Source organism: Aptenodytes forsteri, unplaced genomic scaffold (genome assembly GCF_000699145.1).
Source record: "Aptenodytes forsteri isolate BGI_AS27 unplaced genomic scaffold, ASM69914v1 Scaffold243, whole genome shotgun sequence".
Lineage (NCBI taxonomy): Eukaryota > Metazoa > Chordata > Aves > Sphenisciformes > Spheniscidae > Aptenodytes > Aptenodytes forsteri.
In genome coordinates this window covers 1,248,715-1,276,618 of record NW_008795314.1, presented here as the reverse complement: position 1 = coordinate 1,276,618, position 27,904 = coordinate 1,248,715, and the positions used below count along the sequence as shown (strand labels likewise).

At 50.6% G+C, this 27,904-nt stretch overlaps 2 protein-coding genes across 2 annotated transcripts in view; both read left to right on the top strand.

The window, feature by feature from the left end:
• Positions 1-6,149: 6,149 nt before the first annotated feature.
• Positions 6,150-18,522, top strand: ST6GALNAC1 (ST6 N-acetylgalactosaminide alpha-2,6-sialyltransferase 1). The gene is given in 11 exon segments (XM_009279433.2): positions 6,150-6,177; positions 6,180-6,279; positions 9,441-10,041; positions 14,186-14,372; positions 14,551-14,643; positions 14,646-14,715; positions 15,088-15,226; positions 15,612-15,715; positions 16,284-16,373; positions 17,646-17,751; positions 18,172-18,522. Coding segments are annotated over 11 exon segments (1,689 nt in total). The 3' UTR covers positions 18,343-18,522.
• A 9,051-nt stretch (positions 18,523-27,573) lies between these two features.
• Positions 27,574-27,904, top strand: part of ST6GALNAC2 (ST6 N-acetylgalactosaminide alpha-2,6-sialyltransferase 2) — a 9,948-nt gene continuing 9,617 nt past the window's right edge. Inside the window, exon 1 of the mRNA XM_009279431.1 lies at positions 27,574-27,698. Coding sequence (XP_009277706.1) covers positions 27,574-27,698 — 125 coding nt within the window. The remainder of the gene's footprint in view (positions 27,699-27,904) is intronic.

Here is a 27,904-nt window from a genome sequence, read left to right as displayed (position 1 = left end):
GAAGTTAATAGGAGGAAGATGGAGATAAGTAGCACTGGACCCTCTAGGTATCTAAAAAAAGCAGGAGAATAACTGTTAAATAGAAGACAATAGACAAAAGAGAGAAGGGAAGAGAAGCATGTGATTTCCAGCAGTAAATCCATCTTGCTTTTCACAGGACCCTGTGGCTCTGCTACTCTTGCAGCTAAAAATGTGACTGCACTTCTCCGATGCATCTGTCAGGCAGGAACAGAGAGGAAGGCACTGTGAGGCCACATTTTTCAAGTGTAAGTCAGGGACATGATGATTTATACCACTCGAGAAACAGGCTTACATCTTGCATTCCTGTAGCACTTTTCACCCCAAAGGATGCCAAATGGCACATTTGTCCTGCCAGATGTCGAGGGATGGTTTCTGATGTTAAGTCAGTGGGAAGAGTATGGGAAAGACCTTTAGCAAGAAATAGTTCACTTCTGGCTCTAAAATTAGTAGACCCCCGTACAGATGTGATTCTGTAATTCATATCTGTGCAGGGCCTGATTTTTGCAGCCAGATGTGAAGTGCTGAGATAATATGCCTGCGTTTTTTGCCAGGAGTGCGGAGAGGGATTTGGGTTTTGTGATTCTTGTGTTTCTCTCTCTGGAGCAGTGGAGAGTCCTGGAACGCTCCTATTCCTGGCAGCTGTCAGGGACAGAAGCTGGAGAGGCTGCTTTTCTGATGGGAGGCCAGCTAGCCATGAGTTTAATAAATTACCTCCTCACCTGTCTGCAGTACTGCCCTGCTCCTTGGGGGAACAGCTCTCTGAGAGATTCCTAGTCAAGGAACAGAATATTTTCTTCCTTTCCATCAAATAGATTTTAAAGGGGAAAAAAACCCCACAACCCACATCAGCCCTGAAGCAGTGTCAGTTTTGTCTCTCTCTCTGTCAGCTCTTGGGTGATGTACTAGGCTTCCTGCTGGGATGGCACAGACAAAAGGCTGTTGAGGGAGGCATTTGAATAAAGGAGCCCTGGTTCTTTCCAGCCTGTGTAATTCCAGCTGACGTTTCCAGCCATTGTTGCTGCGAGTGTATTTTTCTGTTTGGTTTTTTTTTTAATTCTCTTAAATGAAGTGGCTCATCAGTCTTCTCAGCTTTGTGTATCTGAGAAAGGAACGCCAGGACCAGAGCCATTTCAGTGTGGCAGCTTAAGTGGGATGGGGTGAATGGTGAAGACCTCAAGAAGCAGAAAAGCAGTGTGACCTAAGACTTGGTCTGCTTCACTCAATACAGAGAGGTTAACACCTATAGCCTGTGGCCACGGGGAACATGCTCAATAGCTGAGTAGTCATTGTGCTTGCAGAAAGAACTAAAACAAGTTCCAGTGACCAGAGGCTGTAATATGGCCAAATTCAGAGCATTTATACCCCATCTCCCAGTGATTGCTCCAGGCAAGGGCTTTCCCTGGTGCGTGGGAGCTGGCTGGAGGAGCCTGCCTATGTTCCCATTACCGTGTGGGAGAGGGGGAAATATTCCAGGTTGGACCCATATCATCTGCTGTTACAACATAGATTCAAGGCAGTTTCTTTACTGGGGCATTAGCTGGGTGGGGCTGGATACCAAGCAGACAAAACAGCACTAATAAAAAACGAACAAGTTTTCCATTTTCAGCAGCTCTGCTGTGTGGACACTGAGGAGGCGCTTGCTAGCATTCCACCATGAAAGCCACCGTCTGTTTCTCTCTTGGGGCACTTCAGCCTGTGGAGAATACAGACCAGTTGGCTCACTAAGCTGTTCCCCACCTCCTGGCGCAGTTCTCTGAGGCCTTGCTCTGTGACAAAACTGTAGGTATTCTTGCAAGGGCAGCAGTAGAAGAGGTGGGGACTTTGCCCCAGTAAACGCTGTTGTCTCTGGGTGTTTGTTCAGTGTTTTTGAGAGAAGGTTTGGCGCAGAAGAGAAGGGACTTGCTGGAAGATGGCCAGTGAGTGTGGAATTAAGGCAAGCTTGGGAGTTGTTGGGCAACAGTTTTGGTGAAAGCAAGACAAATAGCCGTGCAGAGTTTGCTCTTGTAATTTCTTCCCCCCTGGATTCCCAGCCTGAAAGCATGTGCTTCTAAAGATGACTGCTGAACTGGGAGGGGAAAACAAGAACGTAACATTTCCAAGCCAAGCCTTTGCTAGCTTAGCCTTTGCTAACCCACAGGCATGATCACTGAGCAGTCATATGCTGCAGGCAACGTCATTCTTTTTCTCTCCCAGTTATAACTCACTCAGTTCTTATATCATCAGGTAATACTGTGAACAGGTCCAAACATCCCCAGCTTCATTAGCAGGTCCTTATTCCACAGGCTTCCAGTCAAGTACTGGTTGTGGTATGTTGTGGACATCGCTGAAAGACAGGTTTGTCCTATAGTGCCATTTGATCAATTCGTAGAACAGCTCTGTCCTTAAAGGACATCTTGTGATGCCCTGTTCCCTAGCCCAGAGCCATGGGAAAGCGGAAAGCACACAGGGTGCAGGCAAGTAAGCAAGATTTGATACACAGCCCTCTGGAGAACGTGCACGTAGATAAATTGTTGGCACAGTTCAGACACTAGCTGACACCCACAAAACACACAGCTTAAGATCTAATGGAGATAACATTTGTTTAGGGAAAAAAATCAGAAGGGCAAATCTGCCTTTTATCTGTCCAGGGTGTAACTAAGGATGTAATTAAGTGGATGTGGAATTAAATGGACTGTTAGAGATGGAAAAGGGCTAACAAATAACCATCTTCACTTGATGGTCCCAGGTGGAGTTTGTTTTAAAAAATGTCTTGTTTTCACAGCACTAAAGAATAGAAAAACTTCTGGTGTGGGCGTTGATGTTGGTAGCTGGACACACTGAACATGGAGCAGCAGTGCTGGGCTCAGAGTCTCTGCACCATGAGAGAAGCAGTATCTCTGGGGATTGCCAGTAGGACTGCCAGAGAAACATGCAAAACATCTTGTTTGGAAAAGGAGGCTGGAGTCTGGCCTGTGGCCCTTGAGAGGTTGCCAACCCCTGTGTTAGGTGCAGTCTTTGCTTATTATGTCCCTTTCTGTGGGCTGGGAGCCCTGTGTATCCCAGGAATCGTACTTCTTACAGAGCTTTACAAGGGAGCAGCTCTGCTCTTGGCCTCAGTTTTCACCAGGCCATCCCTGAGGAGTTACAATACATCCCCATTTCCCAATCTGACCTTATGTTTGAGCTAACCAGCCTGGCTGCCTGAGCTCTGACAGACTGATTTCAGCAGTGGGGGTGGAGGATGACGAAATAATACTCCAAGGAAGAGAAAGGCAGTACTCTGATAAGTTTGGGGTTTTTCTAGGTTTTCTTTTCTTACACCAAGAAGGTGAAAAACTGTTTTGTGTAGCAAGCCTGCTTTTGGCTAATGCGCTTGCCAGAGATTTGGATATTCCCCCAAGCACAGTCTTTCCTGAACATAAAGTACTACAGACATGTTCTCCACAATTGCCAGCACAGTTCCTTAAAAGCAAAGCAAGCTGTCTTTTTCTGGTTGTAGGAATCTTGCTATCCCTTGTGGCTCTTGGTTTTGCAGTAATGTTACATGGAGGAGGTTGAAGGAAAATGTTTGCTGCCTCCAGAATTTCCCTTTGGGACCCTATTAACAAAAAAAGCCTTGTAGTCGCACACAAGCAGCTTCTTCCAAGCAGTATGCCTGAAGGTGCATAGGGCTTGAAAGAGGAAGGCTAAAATGAAGCCATTGCTGCATATCAGTGCTTCAGGACTGATACTTGTTCCCGTAAGAATGTCCTGTTGGAGATCTTGTGGGCACAGAGTTGCTACTTGCCTGCTGCACACCCAGACCTGTAGCCCACCTCTCTAGAATTGCCTGGAGCTAATGAGGGCTGCCCAGAAATAAGGCAATACCTTGGCTGATCCCTTTCTCAGTGCCTGTAATTGTTCAACAGATCTTCTTTGATCCTAGGCTCAGTTTGTGCAATAGTGAAACGTTTTGCTGTAGATGGAGGCAGGGCTGTACCGTGGACTAACAACCTCCCTTGTGTTTCTTCAAGGGCCTTTCAAACCTGTGTTATTGTTTCATTTTTCTCTCCTAGGTCCCCTGATAACCGATGTCTTGCACTTAAATCCAGAGAAAGTAACTTGTCAGGAAGTACGGACAATAAAGAAATGCAGCTACTGCTGAGCCTTGTACAGGGAATCCATGCAGCTTTTTGCTGTGATGCATGGAGGGGTACAAGGTAGGTGTGAAACCTGTTGACTGGCTTTCCTCTAACTTAGAGCAAACATCTTCAGTTCTCTGTGTATTCAGTAACAGTGTGAGTGCTAGCTTCTGAGATTTGTGACATTGTCAGCAAAAGCTTTTTTATATCTGAGCTTAATCTTTGGTAAGAGCTGTGCAAAAGCAGCCTATGTCGTAAGAAGCAATATGGCCATCTCCCTTTGAACTGTCAGGGTTAATATTTAACAGCTCCCCATGAGTTAAAATAGCCCTTTGCTGTAGCATGTAAAACTACAGCTCTGGTACAGGTAAGCATTTCTCTGGCTGTGGTGTTTATCTCTGCTAATCTTTCCCTCTGCGGCTGGGGAGATGTATTCTGGACTGTCAAAGATCGATCTCCAGGCAGACCGCTGATTTTCATGAAGAGGAAAGGATGAGATACGTATTGTGGAACTTGGGATAGGGAGAGAGGTTGTCACATGCTATCTATCAAGGAGAAGCAACATATCCCAGGTCTGAATATGCTCGTGGCTCAAATCAAGTGTAGTGCAAACCCCTAGCGTTGCAGCAGGGATTCATTACCCTTGGAGTGTTTCGTGTGCACATAGCATTAGTGAAGCTTTGTTTTAACTGACACTGTTGATGAGCAAAGCCTGGTTGTAGTGTACAAAACCCGAATGACCAGGGTCCCTCTAAGGGCAGTAGTGTAGAAGGCAGCTGTCTGTCTGTCCATGATGGCATGATTCACAGATGCGAGAAACTTGAAATATATTTTGGTGTTAACGTGGAATAAAAATTCAGATATATTAGATGCTCCCTTGAAACCAACTGAATTTCAAGGTGCTGTACTGTGGGTGTCACCAGGGTGATCTGGTTCTTTTAAATTCTACAACTAGGCACAGACTCAAATCCATCCATGTCCTGTTTTAGTGGTGGACTGACATAGCTATCATTTTCTGGCCACTCAGTGATTGCTGTGAAGTGGTGTGGCAAGAGTTCAAAAGCCGAAAGTAAAAGACCAGTCCTAGAGTTGGTGCTGGAGGAAGCTTGACTGAGAGCTCACAAAGAAGAGCAGCTGAAGAGTGTGTATTGCTGCTATCTGTACAAACGTCTCAGAGCTGAAGTGGAACACTCTTGAGCCAGCTTGGGAACCTGAGCTGCAAGCAGGCCTGCATAAAAAGTTTGTCAGCAATAGCAGGGTTAGATTGTGATGGGGTTGGCACCTTTCAGGCAAGTGAAATGCTGGATTGAGGTTTTTCCAGTTGTCCTAAAGGCAGGTTGGCTTTATTAGAGAGGGAGGAGACTGACTGACTCTAAGCCCTGTCCTCTAATGCTTTACCCAAGCACTAATCTGCCTTTAAACACAAACACCTCTGTTCTATGGTGGGTTTGCAAAGAGTCTTACTTTGACTCGTTTCAAAGCAATAACAAGGTAAAATGGATGGCTCTAGCCATCAGCTTTTGGGGGCAGGGATTGCTTCTGGATTGGAGCTACAAGCAAGTACTGCATGAAGAAGAAAATAAAGATCTATTTATGGTTATGCCTAGGATCTTGCCTGAGCCCTTGGGCAGGTGGTGGTCTGAAAGCTAATTTCTTTGACTGTAACTATGGCTACTTCCATAATTCACACGAATGTTCCCAGTGATGCTTCCACCACATTAGAGGTGAAGGATTTCCTTCTTACACCTGACTAACCTCAATAAGGAAAACATAGGAAACTTCCATTGTTTGCAATAAAAGGTGTTTCTTTCCCCACTCCATGTTGCAATAAGCTTAGGGTGATAGATGGGACCAGTGCAAAGCTGCTGTCTTGTCTGAGAAATTGGATCCGTGTGTGGAATGTCTGGGAATGTTGGGAAGAGAGGGTGTGCATGTTCTTGTAGGGAAATCCAGAGGTAAGAGCAGCCCATTCATTCAACGCACCTCTGGGCAGCAGCAGCAGAGCCTCTTGCTCTCAGGCATCTCACCATGTGGTTTTTCAGGAGAAGGCTTCCTAAAATTCCCAGAGCCTCATTTGGCTCATTGTTTTAACACACTTTTGCATCTTCATTGCTAATTTCAGCTCCTTGTCTGGCTTGTCAAAGACAAGGATTTTCAGGTAAGAGACCTGCTTCCTTGTGATATGCGCTGTCTGGATAGAGTGCTTGTGCTCACTTTCTTTCTCTCTCTCTGTCTCTGTGTCTTTTTACCCTGAAACTTGCACTTCTGATCTGAGTTAGATGATCACTTTGCTTTAGCAGACCATGTTGTGTACAATCAGAGCGTGGTGGTGGAAGATCCACAGTCAAAAACTTGCTTCTGCTGGATCGCTCGTTTCCAGTGTTCCCTTGTGTAGCTGTTTAAGAAAGCAGCTTTTTCTTGACTAATGCTACCTGTTATCGTATTTTGGCACTACATAGTATTTGCTTTTCCTGGTGTCTCCCAGGAGGACCTCATTCAGCCCTAGTCCAGATTGCATTGCTGGACATTGAATTTGGTGGGATACCTTTGAATTTATAGCAAGTTAAACATCTGATTCCTAATACAAATATGCTGCATACTGGGAGACCAATGTCATGCAGACATGATCAATATATATATTACTTTTTATATGAATGGTCAAGTAAATCCTACAAGAATGGGCGTGGAGGAAATTGCAGTGTAAATTGCGGTAAAATGTCTCCAGTGTTGTTGGCAGGAAGCGCTGTTCCTTGCATGAGCACAGCAGGTATCTGAGCCTTTCCTACTACAAGCACGGCTCGCTTACATGTTGGTGCCCTGTGCTGTGTGTAGGAAGCACAGCTCCCCAGCCTCCCCACCAGCCCTCACATGGTCCCAGCTCTCCCGGTGAGCTCGTCTGGCTTGTCTTGGTGGGGTTAGTTTTCAGCTGGATCTCTCAGGGCTGATGCTGTGGGGGCAGGCAGGAGGGGTGATGTTGGAAACACCTACATCTCTTCTGGAGGTGGCATGAGTTTAGCTCAGCTCCAGTGACTTGTGACCACACCTTGAGGACAACTATCAATTTGGAGAGGTTAGAATCTGCACAAGGGAGGCAGGGAGAAGGAGGAGGTGTGAGAAGTGAAGTGAGTTGTCCTTGATCACAGAGCCCATCAGTGGCAGAGCTGGGACAAGAACTGGCCCTCTGTGCCCAGCTGCTTGAAGCCATTTCATTCTGCTGTAGTTTCAGATAATGGAAATGTCCGTATTTTTGCAACTTAAGTAAAACACAACTAGGCATGAGCTGTATGTGGTTGTCTGTGTGTCAGTTCTATTTTCGTACCTTTATATGCAATGTAAAATACACAAAGCAGCGTTTTCATGGCTTTATCCTCTATTTGTCCTAGGGCTTTGTAAATGGAGAGAGAAATGACAGTAAATATCATTGAGCTTCTGCAGTTGTTTGCCAGCTGGACTCTAGAGCCTGAAATTTGATGAGCTGCATTGACCGCTTGTCTGGATTGAAAATGCTGGTCAGGAGAGCAGGGTCCTGTGTAGGCACGAGTGCCTGGCCATGTGGGTCTGACTGCAGGGAGCAAGGTTTTGGATGTGAAGGGTCCTCAGTTTTACATTTTGGTCTCTGTATGTTTGACACAGTATTTGAAATTGAAGTGTAATAGAGCTGGGGTGGAATCTGTGCCCTGCAAGACAGCAAATATGGAAAGTCTGGGTTGGGGGGTGGTTTGTCATACTGTCCTGTTTCATTTGTTCTCTGCCCTTGAATTTCAAAATTTTAAGCATCATCTTAAAAATACAACAGAAAATCATCCAGGGATTTAAGATCTGCCTGAGCTACCTTACCAAATTTCTCTTTACTTAAAGCGTATATATAAAATCTTTCCTCTTATTAGGCAGTAAACAGTAACACAAGTTTATACATGAAGCACTATGATAGAAAGCAACTGCTGCATACATGGTTGAAGCTGGCTAATGATTGTGAGGGGAGGTAGAGGAAGGGCTGATAGGCCATTTACCACAACCTCTTTTTCTTAGAAATAGTGCTGGAAAGGTTCAAGTATTTATCTGATACAAAATGATTTTTAAAAGCCTCCTTAGTTGATAATTTCCTAATCACTGTAATGAATGCCATACCACTCTGAAGCTTCTGCAGCAATTGAACTGTCATCTACAGCCTGCTATCTGCAGAGGTGCTTTTCTTCCCATTTATCACCTTGGAAGCAATCCACAGCTCTCCGAAACAAATGTGTCGTGCAAAGGGTGAACGTGAGTGTGAAATCAGACTGCCACAACTACGCTGGTTTATCCCGAAAAGCTTTGCTGTACATAAAGCTCAGCTGCAGAAATTTTTCACTTTCCTTTTTCCTATTCCACCCTCCAGCCACATGCAGATAAGAATGAATGTTTGGGACAAAACCCCACCACTTCTGCCTTGATTTTTTTGCTGGATTTCAGCCCAGTCTTGTTGCAGGTGGCTCTTCTGCTGTTGGCAGCTGTATCTTCCTATGGTATCCTTGTACCTGCCTGTGCCTCTGAATCAGACAACAGGGCAGCTGCAATATTAGAGGCGATTGCTGAAAATGCAGAGACTTTACATTTTTAAGCTTCAGAGTGTATTTTAATAGCTTCAAAGTACCTGTCTTAAGACATGTGCACCTGGCGAGTGCTGTGTGATGCCATTGCATTAGCTGGCTAAGGGCGAGGAGGAGAGGAAAAAGTGCCTTGTGGCCCCAAATGCTCAAGAAGTGATGTATGGTAAGGAGTGAGTTTCACTTCCTATTAGACTTCACTTACTGAATTCTGGAAGATCTTCATGCTCTGTCACTGAAGCACTTGGCTCTGCTGGCAAAAAAGAGAGCCAGATGGCTGCCTTCATGGTGTGTGCCATGTTCTGAACTCAGGATCTCCCGAAACAGTCCTGCAGTGCTCTGGGGACATTGCCAGGGGTCCTGCCCAGTGCAGGGCAAAGCTGTTCTGTGTTGGTTTGCAGTTACTGCCAGTGTGGATGTTTCATGAGCCAAGTGCTGAAGAGGAGTGTGTAGCTTCTGGGATTTGCTTAGTGGGGAGATAAGCGGTATTCAGGCCAGAATGGTGTGGGAAGCTGAATAACACTTTGGTGGCAAAGTTGAAAATGAAATTGAATTCATAGAACATCCTGCAGAAACTCAGTGGCAGTTGCCAAGGCAAGTGCTCTGAGTATCCTGGTCATATGCAACGGTTGCTCTGAAGCACAGAGAGGGGCTGAGTCAAGAGCAGTAGGTGGGCTGGAAGGTGTTCAGTGGAAAGCGTGTGTGATGTGTCTGCTTTTCCTTTGATTGCATTCAGGCAATTGAGCATTTTGCAATGTGCCCCAGATACGCTGCAAGTGGACACCCAAAAGCAACAGGGTTTAAACTATTCTGATAATGGGAACTCAAGGAGCTTTTTAAAGGTGAATTTGGGGAGAGAAATCACAAGGCTCGAACGAGATACGGTTGAGAGGACACCAAGATGGGAAGGAAAGAAGGAGCAGAACAAAATGACAAAACCAGTTGCCAGGGTGGAAGAAGCCAAGGAGAACCTGACTGTGAAACCACCCCCCGGATTGGAGGGAATCAAGAAGACAACAGTGAAAACAGAAAAAATAGCCCCAGGGGTGGAAGAAGCCAAGGAAAAGACAACAGTGAAACCGCTTCCCAGGGTGGAGGAAGCCAAGGAGAAGGCAACAATGAAACCATCCTCTGGGGTGAAGGGAGCTCATGAAAACAACATCTCCAAAGACCAAACAAAGCCAAAAGAGCCTCCTGCATCAATGAAAACTGTAAGACCTGTTCCTCAGGCTGCTGCAGTGACAGAAAAGAAGAAACTGAAGGCTGCTGACTTCAAGTCTGAGCCGCAGTGGGATTTTGAGGACAAGTACCTGCTGGACATCTCATCTCCACTATCGGTAGGTGTGATGGCTGTGTGCGTTCACCAAGAATGATGCTTCCCTGTTGACCTCCTTGTCTGCTGTCCCCTAGGCATGTGTGCCCTTTGCAGTCGAGGATGATCTCCAAGCTGGTAGGTCAGCTCACTGGTATATGCAGATGCTGCTGGGACCCAGAGAGGGAGACCTATATGTACAACTCAATTAGCCTGGCCAGTCCTTCATCATGCTCCAGTATGGGAACTTACTGCAATCGCATGCATTTCCATGGGTTCCTTTGAAAGTCAGCCTGAGAACCCTTTCTGGAGCTCAGGTGCATCAGAAGCTGGGGAAAATCTCTCTCCTTCTAGATATGCTACAAGACGGTCCCACTCTTAGGTGCCTTGATATATTGCATAGGGGACTTAGGCATGCAATGCAGCGTATATGTTCCCTGTGACGTGGCACCCTAAGGTAAGCTGGGTCACACCTAGTCTTGTGATGCCTACGGGCAGGCATTAGGTGTCTGGCACTAAATGGCAGTCTTCATACAGGTGTCCCATTTCTCACCCGATCTCATGGGAGACTGAACATCTGCATTCCTATGAAGGTTCAGGTTGACAGTTCCCAGATTTGCCTTGATCTTTGTTTTATGCAGCCCAGCTAAAGAAAACAAGAAGGTTCATGGTGAGGGAACAGGAATGCCTCCGTGTGCCTGTTCACCCAAGCACATACATACCAAAGGAAGTCAAAAGCTTTGGCAGTGGTGGGGCAGCAGTGATGCTTGTGCTGTGCTAGGCTGTGAAGAATGACACTGGCAGTGATGGTGAGGAGGGTCTCAGTGCACAGGAACGGAGGCTTTTGTTAGTTGCTTGTATTAAAGTCAAAATAAGGTCAAAGAAAAAGGATTAGGTGAGTATTGATAAGCATGTACCTGCCTGCTTTGGAGACAGTAGGGTGGGGACCGTTCTCATCTTTAAGATTTTTCTGTCAATATTGGCAAAAATTCAACTGTGTGTAAGTGTGCACCCCGTTGGAGAAATGACGGGTTAAAAAGTAACTTTTTTAATTGTTCTTGTGGTTTATTATCAACAAGAGGAGAGTCTTTCCTGGGTGTTGCCAATTCACCATTTCCACCCTGTATGTTGACACCCATAGTGAACAAGCAGACTCTTTACCCATTCAGAGCTCCACGACTCAGATGGTCCTAGCATGTTAGGTTGCTATCTAGAATTTTCTTGCTATGCATGAACCATCATCACCGCAGAGCAAATAATTCGTAACAGATCTGGCATTCAACAAGTCTTGCTTTGTTCCTCTTTGTTAAATAGGAACAACTGTAGGCCCGGTCAGCACAGGTAAAGTATTTTTGTAGAGGTGAAGATGAGAATCTCAAATGATACAGTTATACCTGTCAAAGCACTAGCACTTGCACAGCTACAGCTTCAAAGTTTTCTTAGAGATCCTGTTTCTTGGGAGTGGTGTTCTGTAGGTTAGTTCTCGTGATCACCTCTGCCTGTGTAGGTCATATTACTGATGTGATCTTCCAAAATGGTAAGTCTGGTGCCCACCATGAGGTTGTCTTAACAGCCATGGAATTGAAAGCGTGTCTTTTTCTTTTCTGTTTTGCACTGAACTCTTGTTCTGACCATATTTTTGACCTTTCCTTTGTAGTTATGAGGGTTTGGAACTAATTTAAAATGAAATTTGAGCATTTCATAATTACTCAGGTCCAGGAACAGGACCTTTAGGAAAGTCATAAACTATAGCAAAGTTCTCAGCAAGCAGATGGGGCAGGTTGTGGTGCACAATACTGTCTCTGTCCCCCATCTTATGCTGGTAACTCTTTGTAAAGCTTACCCAGAGCAGTTTTCCCTGGCACCCCTGTTGCTGGAAGGCTTGGACAGGTGGGTAACCCTCTCTAGAGTGAGGAAGGTCTTTATACATGGGTGTAAGTGGCCTTTACACACTGTTTATGTGCTCAGGGAGGAGGGAGGGTGTAGGCATGTGAGCAGAGCATGGGAGTACCTGTTCTAGCTCGGTGGTCTTAGATGAGCTATTTGCCTATTTAAAGTCTCAGTGCTGCAATCTTCCACCATTGCCATGTGTCATTTTGGTGGCATTAGGGGGAACATAGATGTTGCGCCAGGGGACTGTCAGGGCTGCAGGCACCATGTTGTTCCTCTCAGACCCCTCCCGGTGGAGCAGAGGCTACTCTTGAAAAATTTAATCCCATTCCGCACCCCAGGATGCCCTGGGAGACATGCAGAGAGCAGAGGTAGATGAACTGGGCTGATAAAAAATCCTAGGATTAGTTTTATTGTTTTGATCTTTTATTTTTGAGTTCTCTCTCCCTTGTGGTATTTTGATGTTGTTCCCCGTTGCCCCTTTGGGCAGTGCAAGCCATTCTTTTGCTGACGGGATGTGCTCTTTAGTGTGGCATTGAGCCGCTTGAGAGGAGCAGCTGGCCCCAAAGATCTGTGACTATTAAATGTGGAACTTGGCTGTTAAACCCTTGAGCTCATGCACTGGCCCAGCCTTACTGAGTCACAGCAGAAGGGCTTAGCAGAAGGGCTTGGCAAATGATCCAGTCTGTGGTGCAGGATATGCATCCTTCCTGGGCTCCCCATGGTCTCGAGGCACCCAGAATACAAATGGGAGTAGGCGAATTACATGGCTCAAACTGCATATGCCACATGAGACAGTACCTCACTCCTCCTGCTGAGTGTTACCGCCTGTAGACACAGTGGGGTTAGGTCACCAGGATCCTGCTCATCGACTGTCAGATGCTTCTGTCTTCTCATCTGATGAGCTGTCTCAGAAGTGCAGAGCAGGAGCTGGCAGAAAAATGTGAGACAGCAGGTCACAGCACAAAACTGAGAACATCCTCCACTGTAACTGAGGCTGCAGAGCCTCAGAGCTGACGCAGTGGGGAAGACCCTTCCTCAGTACGGAAAAGAGGAGAAAATGCACGCAGAAGGGTCTTTAGCGAAGATGTGGATCCAGACATCACATGTTGGGTCTCATTCCCAAACCTGATCTCTAATTCTGCAGAGAAAGGGAGTGACTAGAAGCACTCCCGCCTCCTTCATTTCCTACATGATCAGACTTTTCCCTAGCTCCTCTGGTATTGATCCAGTCTAGCTGTGGAGGCACAAGAAGTACCAAGCCTTGGACAGTACAAAGTACAGCTTGAGCAGGAAGGGAATGTCCCCGTCTCTGGACATGAAGTGTGCTACAAGTGAAATGATGCCAACATGAAACCCTCCACAATGTTCTTCTCATTGCAGTCCTGTTGTGACAGGCAGAATGAGGGCTCTCTCCTCAGGCTGTGACTGGATTGTCATCCTCACCCGTAGCAGAGAGGCCAGCTCAGCTGTGGAGCACACAGCAAGGCTTTGGCAATGTAGTCTGGTCATTGCTGGGGATTTCAGCTGGGCATGCAGATCTACTTGGTCTCCTGTTTTGTCTTTCAGTAGGTATTGCAGTAGGTATTTGGGGAAGATGTCTAAGAAAGTAGAGCCCAAATTGACTCAGCGGAAAATCCAGCGCAATGGAGTTGTTTGCTCTCCATCTGCACACACAGCCTAACTCTGGCCAGCTGCAATGAGACCCCTCTTGTTAGGGAGGATAAGCTGGCTTGGATTCCCTTCTCAGCCGCATGCTTCTCTGTGATTCATTTACGATGTGAACAAGTTGTTTGCACATGTTTTCTTTAAAGGGAGTGATAATGGTGATCTGATCTCACATGTTCCTCGATGTGTTTGCTCATGTGCACTCTGAGGCCAGGACCCTGTGAGGTGCATTGCCAACAGGGACTGCTAGTCTTATTTGGTATGTTTGGGTTAGACCTATTACAGATATTAATGTGCATCAGTTAATGAGGCCCAAAGCCAGTAAAACGTGAGCATCTCAGGCCTGTTGTTCTGAAGAGGAAAGTCTCAGAGACCTGGAGTCACTCTGGCTTCCTTGTAGGTGACCTTCCGCCAGCTAGTTACTGATGTAGTGCTGAAATTATACCTCATGTTCATGGTGATGGGGACACTGAGGGGAATGGATGATATGCCACTGTAGTTCCTATGCTTCTTTCCAATACTCTCACACAAAGGCACACAAGCACTGGCTTGTGTCAGGTTTATCAGCTCCCTGCTAATCAGTCGTTACTGTTTTCTTTTTGTTTTTCAAGACCCGCTCTGAATCAGTGAAGGGCAAAGCTGCCAAGTCTGACTGGCTGCAAGATCTTTTCCTGCCCAACATCATGCTCTTCACAGACAAGAGATACTTAAATGACAGTGAGTGGGACCGCCTGGAGCATTTTGCACCTCCGTATGGCTTCATGGAGCTGAATTATTCACATGAGTCCTTCAGAGCATGTCAGGATGGGACCATCAAACTCCCAACAGGAACCTTATGCCAAGTAGCTGGAGGTTTGCAGCATCTCCCTGTCAAAGGCATCAGGCTAGGTGGATCTCATGGTGGAAACTCTGGTGGTTTCACTGTGTCCATCCCGAAGGCTCTTGATGCTAACTCTCCACCATGTTTGCTTCACAGTGGTGGAGGAGGTCATGTCCCTGCTGCCCCCGAATCCCCACCAGCAGCTGCTCCTGGCCAACAGCAGCATGCCAACATGCATCAGCTGTGCTGTCGTGGGAATGGAGGAATACTGAATAACTCTGGGATGGGCCAGGAGATCGACTCCCATGACTATGTCTTCTGGTAAGGCAGGCTTCCCTCTTAGAAGAGACACAGCTAGCTTATTCTGGCTGGCAGATAATTACGGCTGGATAACTTCACCTCTTCTAGTATTGCACTGACTCCCAAGTGCCAAAATGACTGATGGCAGGAGGAGATGAAAAATCAAAAAGGAATTGGAAAGTTCCTAAACACACAGGAAGAGCCTGGGTTCACAGATGAGCCGTAAGAGCCATCTCCAAAGCAGGGGCTCTCCTGCAGATCAAGAGGTGTAGCTCAAAATGGGCTTAATTCTCCCTTACTCCAGACTAATGCTGTCTTTTCCTGTTATAAACATGGATGCATGGGTTTTCAGTGGTCACCTGCTAACTCTGCTCCTCTGATTTCTTTGGCCAGGGTGAGCAGGGCTGTAACCAAAGGTTACGAAAAAGGTGTGGGACCAAAAACCTCCTCTTATGGATTCACAGCCTACTCCCTGGTGTCCTCTCTCCAGATCTTGGGACACAGAGGGTTCAGCAACATCCCACAGGGAAAAGTAAGTCAGGTCCATGCTGTATGCATGCACAGCTTTGACGGGATGCTGTTAGTCTGTGGCCTTCAGTTCTGATCTTGCCGTGCATGAGGAGCAAAAGGGCTGAGCTAACACTTTAGCATTACCCTTAGTGAGGGAACTTGCATTGGCTTGGCTTGGAGTGAGTATTTGCAGTGGCAAGCTGCGTCAGTCCTACCCCAGCCTTTTGGCATGTACAAGTAGCTGCACATCAGATGTTATCTCCATTCTGCTTTTGTGGGATAGTTAAAAGCTGCAGACCAAAGATGTGTGTCTGAGAAACTCAGTGATCCTAGATGCCTACTTGCTTTTTGTTTTTAAAGGACGTGTCTCTCTTGTGCTGTTCATTAATGTTCACTTGTTTTCTTAGGATGTCAGGTACATTCACTTCCTGGAGGGAGCTAGAGACTATGAGTGGCTGAAGGCTCTTCTGTCGAATAAGAACATCAGGGAAGGATTCTTGAACCACTACGGGTAAAACTGGCCCCACCTCTACACCCTTCAGTGTGGAGCTCTCTGTTGTGCCCTTTTCCTCTCCACAGTGCTCAGCCCTGCTGAGGGGCAGGCCAGGGTAAAGCCAGGTTAAAGCCTCCCTCCCCTGGCAGATTTGTCTGGAGAAATGTCTTATTTCCTCCACAACTCCGAGCACTGCTGTAACCAATACACCTCCTTCCCAGAAGTAGCTGATTTCAATGATGTGTGGCCGGAGCTTGGAGAAAGCTTTGTGGTCCTCTGGGATGAACACATGCTGTTGTCAGGTCTGGTGTCTGTACGTGGTGGCCTACTCATGGATGAAGGCCTGGTTTCACCAATTCTTGTCTGTATTTGATATTCTTGTCTCCTGTTGTTGCCTCTCCTCCCTGATCTCTTCCTCTGCAATACACACAGGTTATGGAGGCTTTGTCATAATCTGGGAAATGTTGCAGAATAACTTAACTGTGTTTGTGGTTCTTCTCTTATCACCAAGTGCATCAGGGCTGATGCTTTCCAGCTGTGATGAAATACAGGCGCTTGTCCTGAGTCTCCCCATTTCTGTCCTTAGGCAGAGGCCCCGGGAGAGATTCGATGAAGATTTCGCAATGGACAAGTACCTGGTGGTTCACCCTGATTTCCTCAGATACATGAAAAACAGGTGAGCTGGGAGTTATGTGCCCTAACTGGCTTATTTTTTCTGGCCAGCACCATTTCTGTCTGTCTCTGGGCTCTCTCCTCTCAGCTCACTCCCTTGTAACTGCAGTTTAGCCACACCAGCAGATTGGGGGTAAGCTTCGTCAGCGTGCAGTCAGTTAAAATTCTCTGTGGTGCTGTGGTGGGATGTTAGTGGTGGGTAGACATCCAGCATCTGTGAGCTGGACAAGCAACAGCCGTCGGACAATTTGGCTTTCTGCATCCAAAAGAGGTCCTGGGCAAATGGCAACTTTAGATGTGGGAAAAGTGTTGCTAAAGTGCCAGAATAGTTGATCTAGTTCAGGACCAACCTTTCATGTTCCCCGTTGCTTAGCACCTTGGAGGAAGGCTCTGTAACAGCCCTTCTTGACTCGGGAGGTCGTTTGTGCCCTCAAACACGATAATAGGCATTTCTTCAGTATCCCATTTGCCTGGCCTGGCTGCTTTTCTTTGTCTCTCTAATCCTTTTCACGAGCCTGCTGGACACTGTCACTGCAAGATCTGCCAATCGTGGGCCACACGTGACCAAGAGATGTAGGAAGAAGAGCTCCTGTGGTGCCCTGCTTTGGCTGCGTTTACCCTTCGGTCTCCTTGAGAGCAGAGTTATGCCTTCTCTGAGAGAAGGCAAATGCAGTGCCAGATGGCTTGCACCTCCCTGCTCGTTCTGCCGTCTCCCCTCTGACTTGGGTTCTTTCCAAGGCCAAGAGGGCTCGAATGCTATTTTTTCCTGGTGTGGACTCCTACCTTCCTAACAACTGCTGGCACAAAACGCTGCAGCTCCTAGCGGGTTCTGTGACCCTCCTCTGCACCTTTCCTATGTCTCATTTCACTCCTAAATGTGGATGGGGAGCAGGATATACCAGGGAGCTTCAAAGCCACTTCTGCACTGCAAGGCAAAGGACAGATTTAAGAGTGGGCTTTAACATACTAGATCCTTTAATCCACCCCCTCTTTATCCCCACTGCCTCAAGACCTACCACTTCCATAAAGCTGGGGCAGAGCTGAGCTTAGGTTGCAGTGCAGGTGATGGAGCATTCTGGGCTGGCCTTGTGCTTTACTGAGCACGCAGCAGTACCCACACATGTGGGCATACTCACGGCTTGTCTGAAATGCCTCATATGGCCATAAACTGCTGCAAGGAGGGAAGATGCCACACAGGCCACAGGGGGACAAGGCGTGCCCAGCTTGAACCACCACACCCAGCAACTGCTCTGTGCTTTCTTCTCTCCTGCTGCAGGTTTTTAAAATCTAAAAGTCTGGAAAAGCCCTACTGGCGGCTGTACAGACCCACAACAGGGGCCTTCCTGCTGCTGACTGCCCTCCACCTCTGTGACCGGGAAAGGGCATGATGATTCTTGCACACAGCACTGTCTGGAAGGGGGGATAGGATAACAGGGCAGAGCAGGGGTGGCTCCAACCCTGCCTACCATCTGCCTTGAGGGTATATGGGTTCTTGTCAGCTGTGGAGGAGCAGATTGAAGACAAGAAAAACAGCCCCAAGATAGTTCACACAGAGGTGGTGAAGCCTGCTGTGGCCTGAGAGCCATCCTGCCTCCCAGAGAGGCAGTGAGAGGACAGCAGGCTCTCTGGAGCCAGTGTTCATGGTCTGGTCCTTCTGGACCCCCATGCAGGGTCACCCCGGAGGAGTCCTGACTGGCATTCCTGTCCTGTGCTCCCTCCCCATTTGGGAACTGTGTCCTGTATTTCACTTGGCTCCCTCCGTCCCTGGTACCTCTCCCCAGTGAGCCCTCCATCTTTCCCAGGTGAGTGCCTATGGCTACATCACAGAGGGTCATGAGAAGTATTCGGATCACTACTACGACAAGGACTGGCAACGTCTGATTTTCTACACTAACCACGACTTCAGCCTGGAGAAGCAGGTATGGAAAAAGCTTCACGATGAGAATATCATGAAGCTTTACCAGAGATCCTGATTGTGTGGCAAGGGCCATTGCCTGGGAAATCTCAACAACACCTCACTGGGAACGGAAGAGGACCACCAGAGCCAAGGTTAGCTCTGTAATTCCAGGCACATTTCATCCCCACAAAGATATTTCCCTCCTTCAGCACCGCTGTTCTCTCACAATGTTTCTACAAATGTGCAAATGCTACAGACCGGGAGAAAAACAGCAAGAAAATGCAGCACACCAACAAAGAAGTCCCATCTGGCTGTGCTGCAAGACTGTTGCTGATGGTTGTAAGCACTGGTACTGGGAGAGAAGAATCCAAGATGGATCTGGGTAGCGTATGGTCCAGTGTCCTGCATCTTCATCCGGGTTTTCTCTCTTTGCAAGGAGATGCTCCTCAGGCTGGGGCTACTTCTGTTCTGGGTGGATCCTCTCCACTAGTGGTGCCCATCTCGGAGTCAGGTGTATTGTCTAACCAGGCTCCCTTGGCAGCCAGTGGATGGAGGTGAACACACAGATACTGTCTCAGATTGACTTAATTCCTAGAGGTGCTGCTCTCACTCTGCTTCCTGCAGATAAAAAAGATGGACTGGACACTTCCAGGTGACTAATTTGAGAAAGGATGAGTCCCACTTCTGCTTCCCAGTGCAGCCTTGTCATGAGACCTCCGAAGGAGCACCACCATCAGCTCAAGGGCAGGTAAATGCTCTCCATGGTGCAGCAGGCATGCCGGGCTTGGTGCCTCTTGCTCTGGGGCTCCCCTGGCTGCAGGACATGTGAATGTTGTGTCACGGTCCTGGTGTGCCAAGTCCTTGCTTAGCTGGGCTTTGGCATGCTTGGCTCCCAGCTGTGCCAGGAGCGCTGTGTTTGCCCTCTTGCCAGGGGAAGTAGGAGCTCTCCAAGTCCAGGGATGGATGCTATCCGTCCTTGCTGCTGGCTGGAGTGCCTGTCCCTCATCGCGCTGAGAGGAGCTTGGTTGCAGCCAGCAAGCCTGCAGCGCCTTGGCCTTCTGAAAGGGGTTTTGCAAGCAAAATAAACAGTGCTACTTTGGCCAAGCTGATTTTTCATTGCAGCCCTGTGGGTTGTGGTTATTTAGTGTGCGTCCAAAGCAGTCGCTTAAAGGCTGAGATAGTGGATGATGAAGCCAGGAAAGGGCAGGACTGAGTGTTAATGAGAATACCTCCACCTGCAGGTGCTCTGCAGCTTGTGTGGACATACCTGACCATCCCCCACATGCTCACCTTGCTATGGCAGGACAGGGGTCAGAGCTGGCCAAACACTTCCCTGAGGAAGTGGGTAAACACCTGGTGAGTTTGTCCTTGTCCCAGCAACTGCTCTCCAAGTATATCAGATGCTGGACACAAATGCATGAAGGGCTGGATGTTTCCCCCATGACACCATGCAGGCGAAAAGTCACCTCCAGTGTCCAGGCAGGTCCAGTGCATCTCCCCGGGCTGCTCAGGCTCTGGGCTGGGGCCCAGCTGCACACTGTCTGGTCCCAGTGGACCTGCTCTGGCTGCGAGCGGTTTTCCTTTTGTCCAGCATTTCTGTTGGGGGCAGCAGCATCTCCAGGGACTCCCCAGGCTCCGAGGGAGGCATTTTGGCACCGATTGTCAGCAGGGTTTGTCAGGCCCGATTTCCTTTGTCCCTTTTTTCCTTGTGCTGCAGAGAGGCCAAGCAGTTTCTCATGTCTCACTAAGCTTGTTTGCAAAGGACAACCCCTCACATTGACAATCTGAATGAAGAATTCGGCTTAACTGGGAGAGGGCGTAGCCTGCGTTTGGTTGCTCTGCTCGTACAAGCCTTGCAGTGTCTATGGGAGCAGGGAGTTACTCGAAATGCACTGTGCCTCTGTTGGGAATGATGTATGTAGCCCCGCGTGAACACCAGACCCATGGGGAGCCACGGGCTTTGGAGCAGACAAGATATCCTTCTGGAGCAGCAAACGGCCTCCCCGTGAAGGGTGAGCCCAATGGAGGCTAGTTGCGCTCCAGAGCCGACCAAGGACAAACTCCCGCAGCACCCAGGAGCTCTGGACCCCGCTGGGTGTCTCAGCCCCTCGCAGTGGCTGTGCACGGCTGGTGTCCCCTGTCCCCAGGCCCTACAGGCTCTCCCTGCCTGGCACTCGCCCGGCTGGTCTCTTGGTGGGCAGCGAGGCAGTTTTGTTCCTTGCCCATGCATTGCGCCGTGCCGAATTGCTGCGGGTTGCTTAGTGACCAGCTCCACACGGGTATTCTTCCTGCCTGAATAGGGCTTTTCTCTTCCCCAGAAGTTGGAAGAAGTTTCTCTTAGACCCTTCCCTTCCCCCTCCTCCTCTTTTGTTTCCCTCTCCTCTGGGAAGTGGGATGGGGCTGAGTCCTGCTGAGCGAGGGGACCGTGGTGGGCGAGGAGTCTTTGGGGATGGGCTGGTGGCCCCCAGCCCTTGCTTTCCCCTGGTGCCCAGCTCCTCTTTGCAGCTGAGGCTTCCCAGAGTCAAGGGAAGGAAACTTCCCTGGAGGCTTTCTCCACCAGCAGAGCCTGTTGCCTCCAGGCTCTCCTCTCAGCACAGCTGACATAGTTTGGTGTTATCAGGGATAGTCTTGGCTGGAGAAGGCCCTTTGCTGTGGTCTGGAGATTCCCAGCAAGCTCTAAACCACATCTTCTCTGGCCCCAGAAGAGTGGCTCTGACCTGACGGTCTCCTTCGCCTCCTCACTTTGCTTCTGGCCACCCTGCACCAAGGTGTCCCATCCCATGGTGGGCTGGCCGAGGTGTGGCACACATGGGGACACGTCACAGGGAGCACAAGTCCAGCTACATCTCACCAGAGCTGCCTGACCTTGTGGCATCAGGTCCGGAGAGGCCACGGCAAGTTGAGGGGGTTTGGAGGCGGCATTTGCCCGCCAGCTTCTAGCCTGGCACAAAGTGGTGTAGCAAAACCTGTGGAGGGCAGCTACAGCTGGAGCACCCTTGGCAAGAGCCAGGATTCAGGGCTTGGATGAGTTCCCCACCTGGGTGTGTGTCCCAGGGCGAAAGCAACAATGCTGGGCTGTGCCGGAGCGGCCCCAGCCTCCCCAGTGCAGCTGAACAGTCGGTGCCATGGTGCAGGGCCACCCCAAATGTCCCCATCCAGGTCCTTGCGGCTGGCAGGCCAGCAGGATTGTCCCAGTGCCACCAGGTGGCAGCTCCTTTTCAGGGACCTGTCAGCATCGTGCTGTGTCTGGCACATCCAGGTTTGGCACAGGCCATGTCAGAGCGCCGTGCACAGCCCTGCAGCTGCCCACACTGCATCAGACTATTGTCCCCCAGTGTCCTTCGCTTTATAACGCCCGCCTGCCCGTAGGGTTTATGGCCTGGGAGCTCCTTGGGGTATGTAGGGACATGCATAGAAGAGGTTTGGTACCTGTGAGTGCCACCCTTGCAGCTGCAAAGTGTGTGCAAAGGTGCAGCCTCGGCTTGTGCAACGTGGCGTGGCGCTGAAGGCAGCACAAGCGGAGGGACCGATGGTGGGATCGGGTCTGACATCCTGAGAGATGCCTCAGACACAGCGACTCCTCCTCATGCACGGACACGATACCCAGTGCCAGCGTCTTTCCCTGCTGCCAGCCAGGAGTTCCAGGGTCTGACGGATTTAAACAGAGATGTCTGATTTGCGAAAGAAATACACAACTGTGCTTTAGCGTGTCCAGAAGCTGCTGTAGCATCAGCCCTGCTTTTTTGTGAAGCTGATGATGATTACCATGAATCATTACCATGAAGGTGATTACCATGATCCATTAGTACAGCTGTGCCCAGCTCCTCCCTGAATCCCCCAGAAGTTAACAGCCTCTAGATATTCCCTGCAGGGCTGCGAGAGACAAATGCACTTCTCACGGTGTCACCTTCCTGGCAGGGCTTCGAATCTCTTGTTTGGTTTCCATCTCGTTTTTACAGTGTGACTGCTCACCTGTCTAGCAGAAGCAGGGACTGTGTCCTGCTGCGTGTTCACAGGCACATAGCTCCTTGACTGGGGCTGAAGCAGGAGGAAGCGGATGGGGACTTGCTGGGCTGGGGGACGGGGATATGCCTCGGGGATGAGCGTGCAGTGCAGAGCCCATCTCGTCCCCGCTCCTGGTCAGCCCAACCCTGCCATTCAGAGCCTGAAAGGCAGGATTGGGCTGACCAGGAGCGGGGACGAGATGGGCTCTGCGCCGTGTCCTGGGGCTTGGGGTGCCTGCCAGTGCTGGCAGCCAGGACCAAACCCAACCAGGTGCCAGAGGGAGCCACTGCGTGTGCCGCACATGGCTCCAAGGCAGCCTTGTGCCATGGTGGCACATCCAGATTGTCACTCCTGTCTCTCTTCTTCCCAGGCAAGAAACCGAGGCACAGAGCAGCCAGAGCTGGACACTAGCGCCCAGCTTCCCAGCATGGAGTGGGTGCTCCCTCTGGATGTGTCGCTCTCGAGCAGCCGTGGCTGACTGGGTGCCCTGGGAGTGTAGCAGAGGCACGTGCCTGCTCCAGGTCAGCACAAAAAACCCTGTGCTGGTGACTCACCAGATGCTATTTATGTTCCCCAATTGCAGAGAGGTTTGGGGCGGGCCATCAGTGCGCAGGGGTGAGGGGTTCACCCTCCCACCTGTGTGGACCTTCTCCCTTTGTTGGGAAATCCAGTCGGACCAGAAAAACTATTCATGATAGGGGAGGGAGAACAAGATAAAGGAACAGCCCATGGCTTTGTTGTGCAAAAAGCACTATATGATCTCTGAGCCCCTCCCCTGCAGTGACCTCTCATCTCCAGGTGCTGGGGCAGGGCCCTGGAGGCAAACAGCTCCTGGGGGTGCGGCAGCCCCTGCTTCCCATGACAAGGGGCTGTGGTAGTCCGGGCTCCTCTGCCAGGCTGAGCATCAGGACCCTGGGTGCTGCAGGGCTTTCCCAGCTTGGCCTGACCCAGCCCTCAGGGTGGTAAATCCTGGAAAGACACTTGCTGAATCCTGAAGACATCCCAAGGCTCCCTCCATCCCATGGGCAAGGCAGCCATGCAGCGTGAGGTGGGACAGCACAGGTGGACAAGGGGCTGGCGCCCACCCACACTCAGAGACGGTGTCCCCTCTCCCTAGCTGTGTGCCTTGGGGACAGAGCCTTGCCCAACCCCAGGGCCATGTGGCTTTGAGGCTCCCGTGTTTCAGCAGACCTCAGGGACTGTTTACACTGCGAAGAACAGGGCAGGATCAGTCCACATCTGCTCTGTCTGGTCCAGAGCCGGCAAGAAAGGGGAAGGCAGCAGTTCGCGTTGTCACCCTAATTTCTCAAAGGTGTTGCCTAGCTCTGCACCCCTCCAGGGCATAACCCAGAGCCTCACAGGTTGCCTCGTGCCCGGCGGAGAGCAGATGGCCTTTGGACTGTGTGTTTGGCTTATCTCGGCCCCAGTCAATGGTCCAGGGCTGACCAACAGCTCTGCTGTGTGCAGGCGTCTCTGTGATAAGAGCCGGGCTGGGCCCCAGCAACACCGAGGGGAGTGAGCTAATGTAAGCCACGTGCTGCCACTGCATGTGAGGTCCCAATCTGCCACCCCAGCCCGTGGCTTGTCCCTGCAGCCTTCCTGCTTTTGCGAGGAGCAGAAGGGGACTAAAGGGTGTGTTTGCCCGATGGGCTGCAGCCTGCCAGATTTACCACAAAGATGGGGCGCATCAGCTCAGTTTCACTGCACAGCTGCATCCCTGAGCCCCTTTCCCAACCCACAGCGTGGGGCTGTGCGTAAGGCGGAAAGGCAGAGCCCGGCGCTCGGAGCTGCAGTTGCCGTGGGGTGACGCTGAGCACAGCCCTGAGCATCTCTGGTCCCGCAGCTGAGTGCTGCCACCGCGCTGCCATCACATGGGTGCCAGGGTCCCCATGTGCAAGCGTCCTCCGTGCGGTCACCTCCCCGCTCACCTCCTGACTTTTGTTGCAGTAACACCTAAAAATCTGAGCAAAGACTGTCAGGGAGCATCCACAGCACCGTCCAGGCAGCGTTAGTGCGGGCAGGCGCTTTGCCTGACCCCGTTTCTGCAGGGGACCTGGCAAGAGGAGGTTTGGCCGAGGCGCGCTCTTGCTGCTCTCCCCGCCCCCTCGGGAAGGGGCTGTGCATCAGCCTCCCGAGGCATCTGCTGACAAATTTTTCATTATGCGATGGCCTTGCCTCCGCAGGCAGCCATATGGCCCCACGTTTTCCAGCAGGGCTGACACAGCACTGCGTTCCTAGGTCCAGACATTGAATTTCAGGGACATTTACTGTGAGCAGATTTTTGGCGCTTTCTTAAATGCACCTCTGACCTGTGCTGGACAAATTGGGATATATAAATCCTCCAGGAGATTTTTGGAGAACTCTTTCTCCCAGCTGGACAGTTCATCATGGCAAAGACCACAAGACTTTCCTCCACCAAGCCGTGGCCAACAGCCAGCTGGTGCAAAACGTGCTTATTTTCTTCTCGCTCTCTCTAGCCATGTGGATGGCTTGGGCTTTGTTTCCAAGGAGTGATCACTGGAATAAAAAGCCCAGGCTAAAAATGATACTTGCTGGTTTTCATTGTAATTTCTTTTGTGTTCTTTTTTCTGAATCTTTATTTGGCAACTATGATCCTAAAAGGTTTTCACACTTATTTAACTTCTAAATTAAGCACCGCTTAATCTGGGGGCATGGGCCAAAATGCATTGTAGCACAAAACAAGTAGAGCAGATGAAGAACTGTGCATCTCATTTTCACCCCTTTGAAAAAAACCCAATGGTAGAATACCATGTTTCATGGAAACAGAGAGATGAGAGCAACCTGAAGAAACCAGCTCCTCCGTCCCTCTGGGCAAATGCACTGAAGCTGCCACTCCACCAGCGTTTGCATAATTGGCCCGTAAATGTCTCCGAATGGCGAATTCCTGACTTTCCCCGGGCCACTTGCTCAGGACCGTTGGTCGTCCACCTCCAGGGCCAAGCCTTGCTATGTCCCTTGTGACTTGCTAGAACAGTTGGTAATAATTAGCTGTGATTAGCGAAGGTCCAGAGTCGAGCGCATGAGCCGAGGCACTGGGTCACAGGGAACGAATCCATCGGGTCAGAGCGAACAAGGGTAATCCCTGAGTCACACCGGGTGGGGACAGGCTCCAGGCTGGGGGACCTTTCAGCAGAACCCCAGACTCTTGTCCCCCCTCTGCTGGCCCTGAGTCTTCTAGATGATGCTGGTACCCCTGGGGGCTGGGAGCAGGCTTTACTGATAGAGGCAAAAAGCATCAAAGCCTTCCATCAGTGTGCACGCATTTCTCTGAGCTGCCCTTTGCTGCTGGGGTACGTTAACTCCCTCTTCCTGCCCGCCCTTTTGTAGTTTTAGCTCCAGCTGAGCTTTAGACCTGATTTCATCCCTGCGTGTCCAAGCGGTGATGGGCTGTCCTGTCCTTCCTGCTTCTTGCCTGCTCTCTCCTTCCCCGAGATGCCCCGTGCCCAGCCAAGCCTGCCTGCCACAGCTCCTCAGCCCCTGCGCAGCAGCAGGGCTTGTTCCCTGTAAATTTTCTTTAAAATCATCCCGGCCGCCGGCCCCTCGTGGTGGCCCAGGGCCAATGTCCACTCTCCCAGTGGGACGAGGCCAGCACTGCCACCACTGCCAGCCTTGGGTCGCAAACCCGCTCCTGTGTTCACACCAGGACATCACCACCGATGCAGCCTGGGGACTTCATGGATGCCGGCGCGGTGCTATCCCTGCATAGCCAAAATTCCTGGAGGACCAGGGCCGGCGACTGGGGGACTTGCAGTAATGCAAGCAAATGGAGACTGAAGCAAACTCATATGAAATGATTTTTGCATTTATCTTCTTTTGACCAAGCAGCATCATTGGAAACGCGTCTGGGCAGGCAGGAATGGAAGTGGGGGGTGGTTGGAACTGGGGGGGGGATAAGGATTGTTGGGGAAAATGCAGCTATGAATACTGGGAGTGTGCTGGTGGGACTCGGGAGCAGGGATGGGGTTTGGCCCCGGGTTTCTGGGTCTGAATAACGACAGCGGTATTTGGGGAGGGGCTGGAAGTGGGTGACACCCTGGGGCAACATGTTGTGGGTGCTCGGGGAGCCATGGGCGCAGGGCCGAGGGTTCGGATGCAGCTCACCGTGCTGCTGCTCCCTGAGTCTGGTGGCTTCCTAAAAATCCACCCCCCCCGAAATCACTGCAGATCAACTGAAAACGCTTGTTTCCCTTGCTGAGTCCCTTCCCCCGCTGTAACAAACATTTTGGTATGCATATCCTTTAGTTCGCAGGGCTGTTTTCTTTGTTTAGATGAGTTTAACTAAAGTAATGTAGAAATACTCTTTCAAAAAAGAAACCGAAGCACTTCCTTCCCGAAAATGTCAAAAAGCTTCATTCAGATTTCTTCCCAAACCCCCCAAACCCGTTTTTCCTTTCCCCCAGCCCAAACTAGCTGTCAAACTCGGCACAGAGCCCTGAAAGGTTTTGCTTGCTGCAAAACCACGTTGTGGGGGGGCGATCTGTTCAGCCAGAAAGCGGGCAGGGACCCGGCGGCAGCACCCCACCGGTGTCCGTCCGTCCGTCCGTCCGTCCGTCCCCCTCCCCTTCTCCCCTTTCGCTCCGGATTTGCTCCCGCGGCGGCGGGTTCGCCTGCGAGCGGCTCGGCGCAGGTACGTGCCGCGGTGGTGCCGCTGGGCGCCCCAGGGCCGCAGTCCAGCTTTACTTCGGGGCCCGGGGTTTCTGATAAACTTGTGATAAACGGGGTGCAGATGCCTCCGGCCGCGCTGGGCGGCGGCTGCACCGCGGGGTCGCCGGGTGCGGGCGCGGGTCGCGCTGCCGGTTGTGAAGCAGCCGGGGGTGGAAGCGCACGTTTTAAGCCAAACAAGAAAGTTGCAGAAAGGGGGAACTTCCACGCTCTGTGGGTGGGTGGCGTGAAAAGGAGGCCAAAAAAAAAGCGCATTTCCCTGCTGGTCTGAGTAAATGTTTAATCCCCAGCTCGGAGAAAAAGCAGCTCGTAAGTGCTTTTTTTCTCAGCAAGTCTGAACCAGTCAGCCTGGTGCCTCCTCCCTCCGGCTCACACCCTCCCTCCCACCGCTCCGGAGGAATATCCCAGCCTGCTCCAAGGTGCAGCTGGGCACCCAGGGCAGGACGGAGCCGGGCCAGAGCGGTGTCCGCACCCACCGGGCCGGGAGAGGAGAGGAGAGGCTCCGGGAAGTTTGCAGGGCCCCTCGCAGGCAGCCGGGACGGCGGCGTGCCCGGTGCAGGCAGCGCTGGCTCCCACTCTCCCGCTTGCCTGCGCTGCTCCAGCGGTTCAAGTGCCTGGGATGGGGTCCCCGCACTGGAAACGGCTCTGCCTTTTGCTCCTGGCAGGTTTAACATCCTCCCTGCTCCTCTACGGTCACTACTACGCTACGGTGGAGTTGCCCACCAGCCAGAGGATCGTAGCAAGGTAAGGGGGGGACGGGGGTGGGAGGCAGGGATGTGCAAATCCAGCATGAGGTACCATGCACTGGGATGGGGAGGGGGAACTGGGGTGCCGGTGCTGGCCCCTTAGTGCAGGTTATCCCAGCTGTGCCCCCGGTTGTTGGCTGGTTTTGAGAAACGTGCTTGCAGCAGGCTCTGCCCCCCCCCCCCCCCCCCTCCCCCACTCTCCAC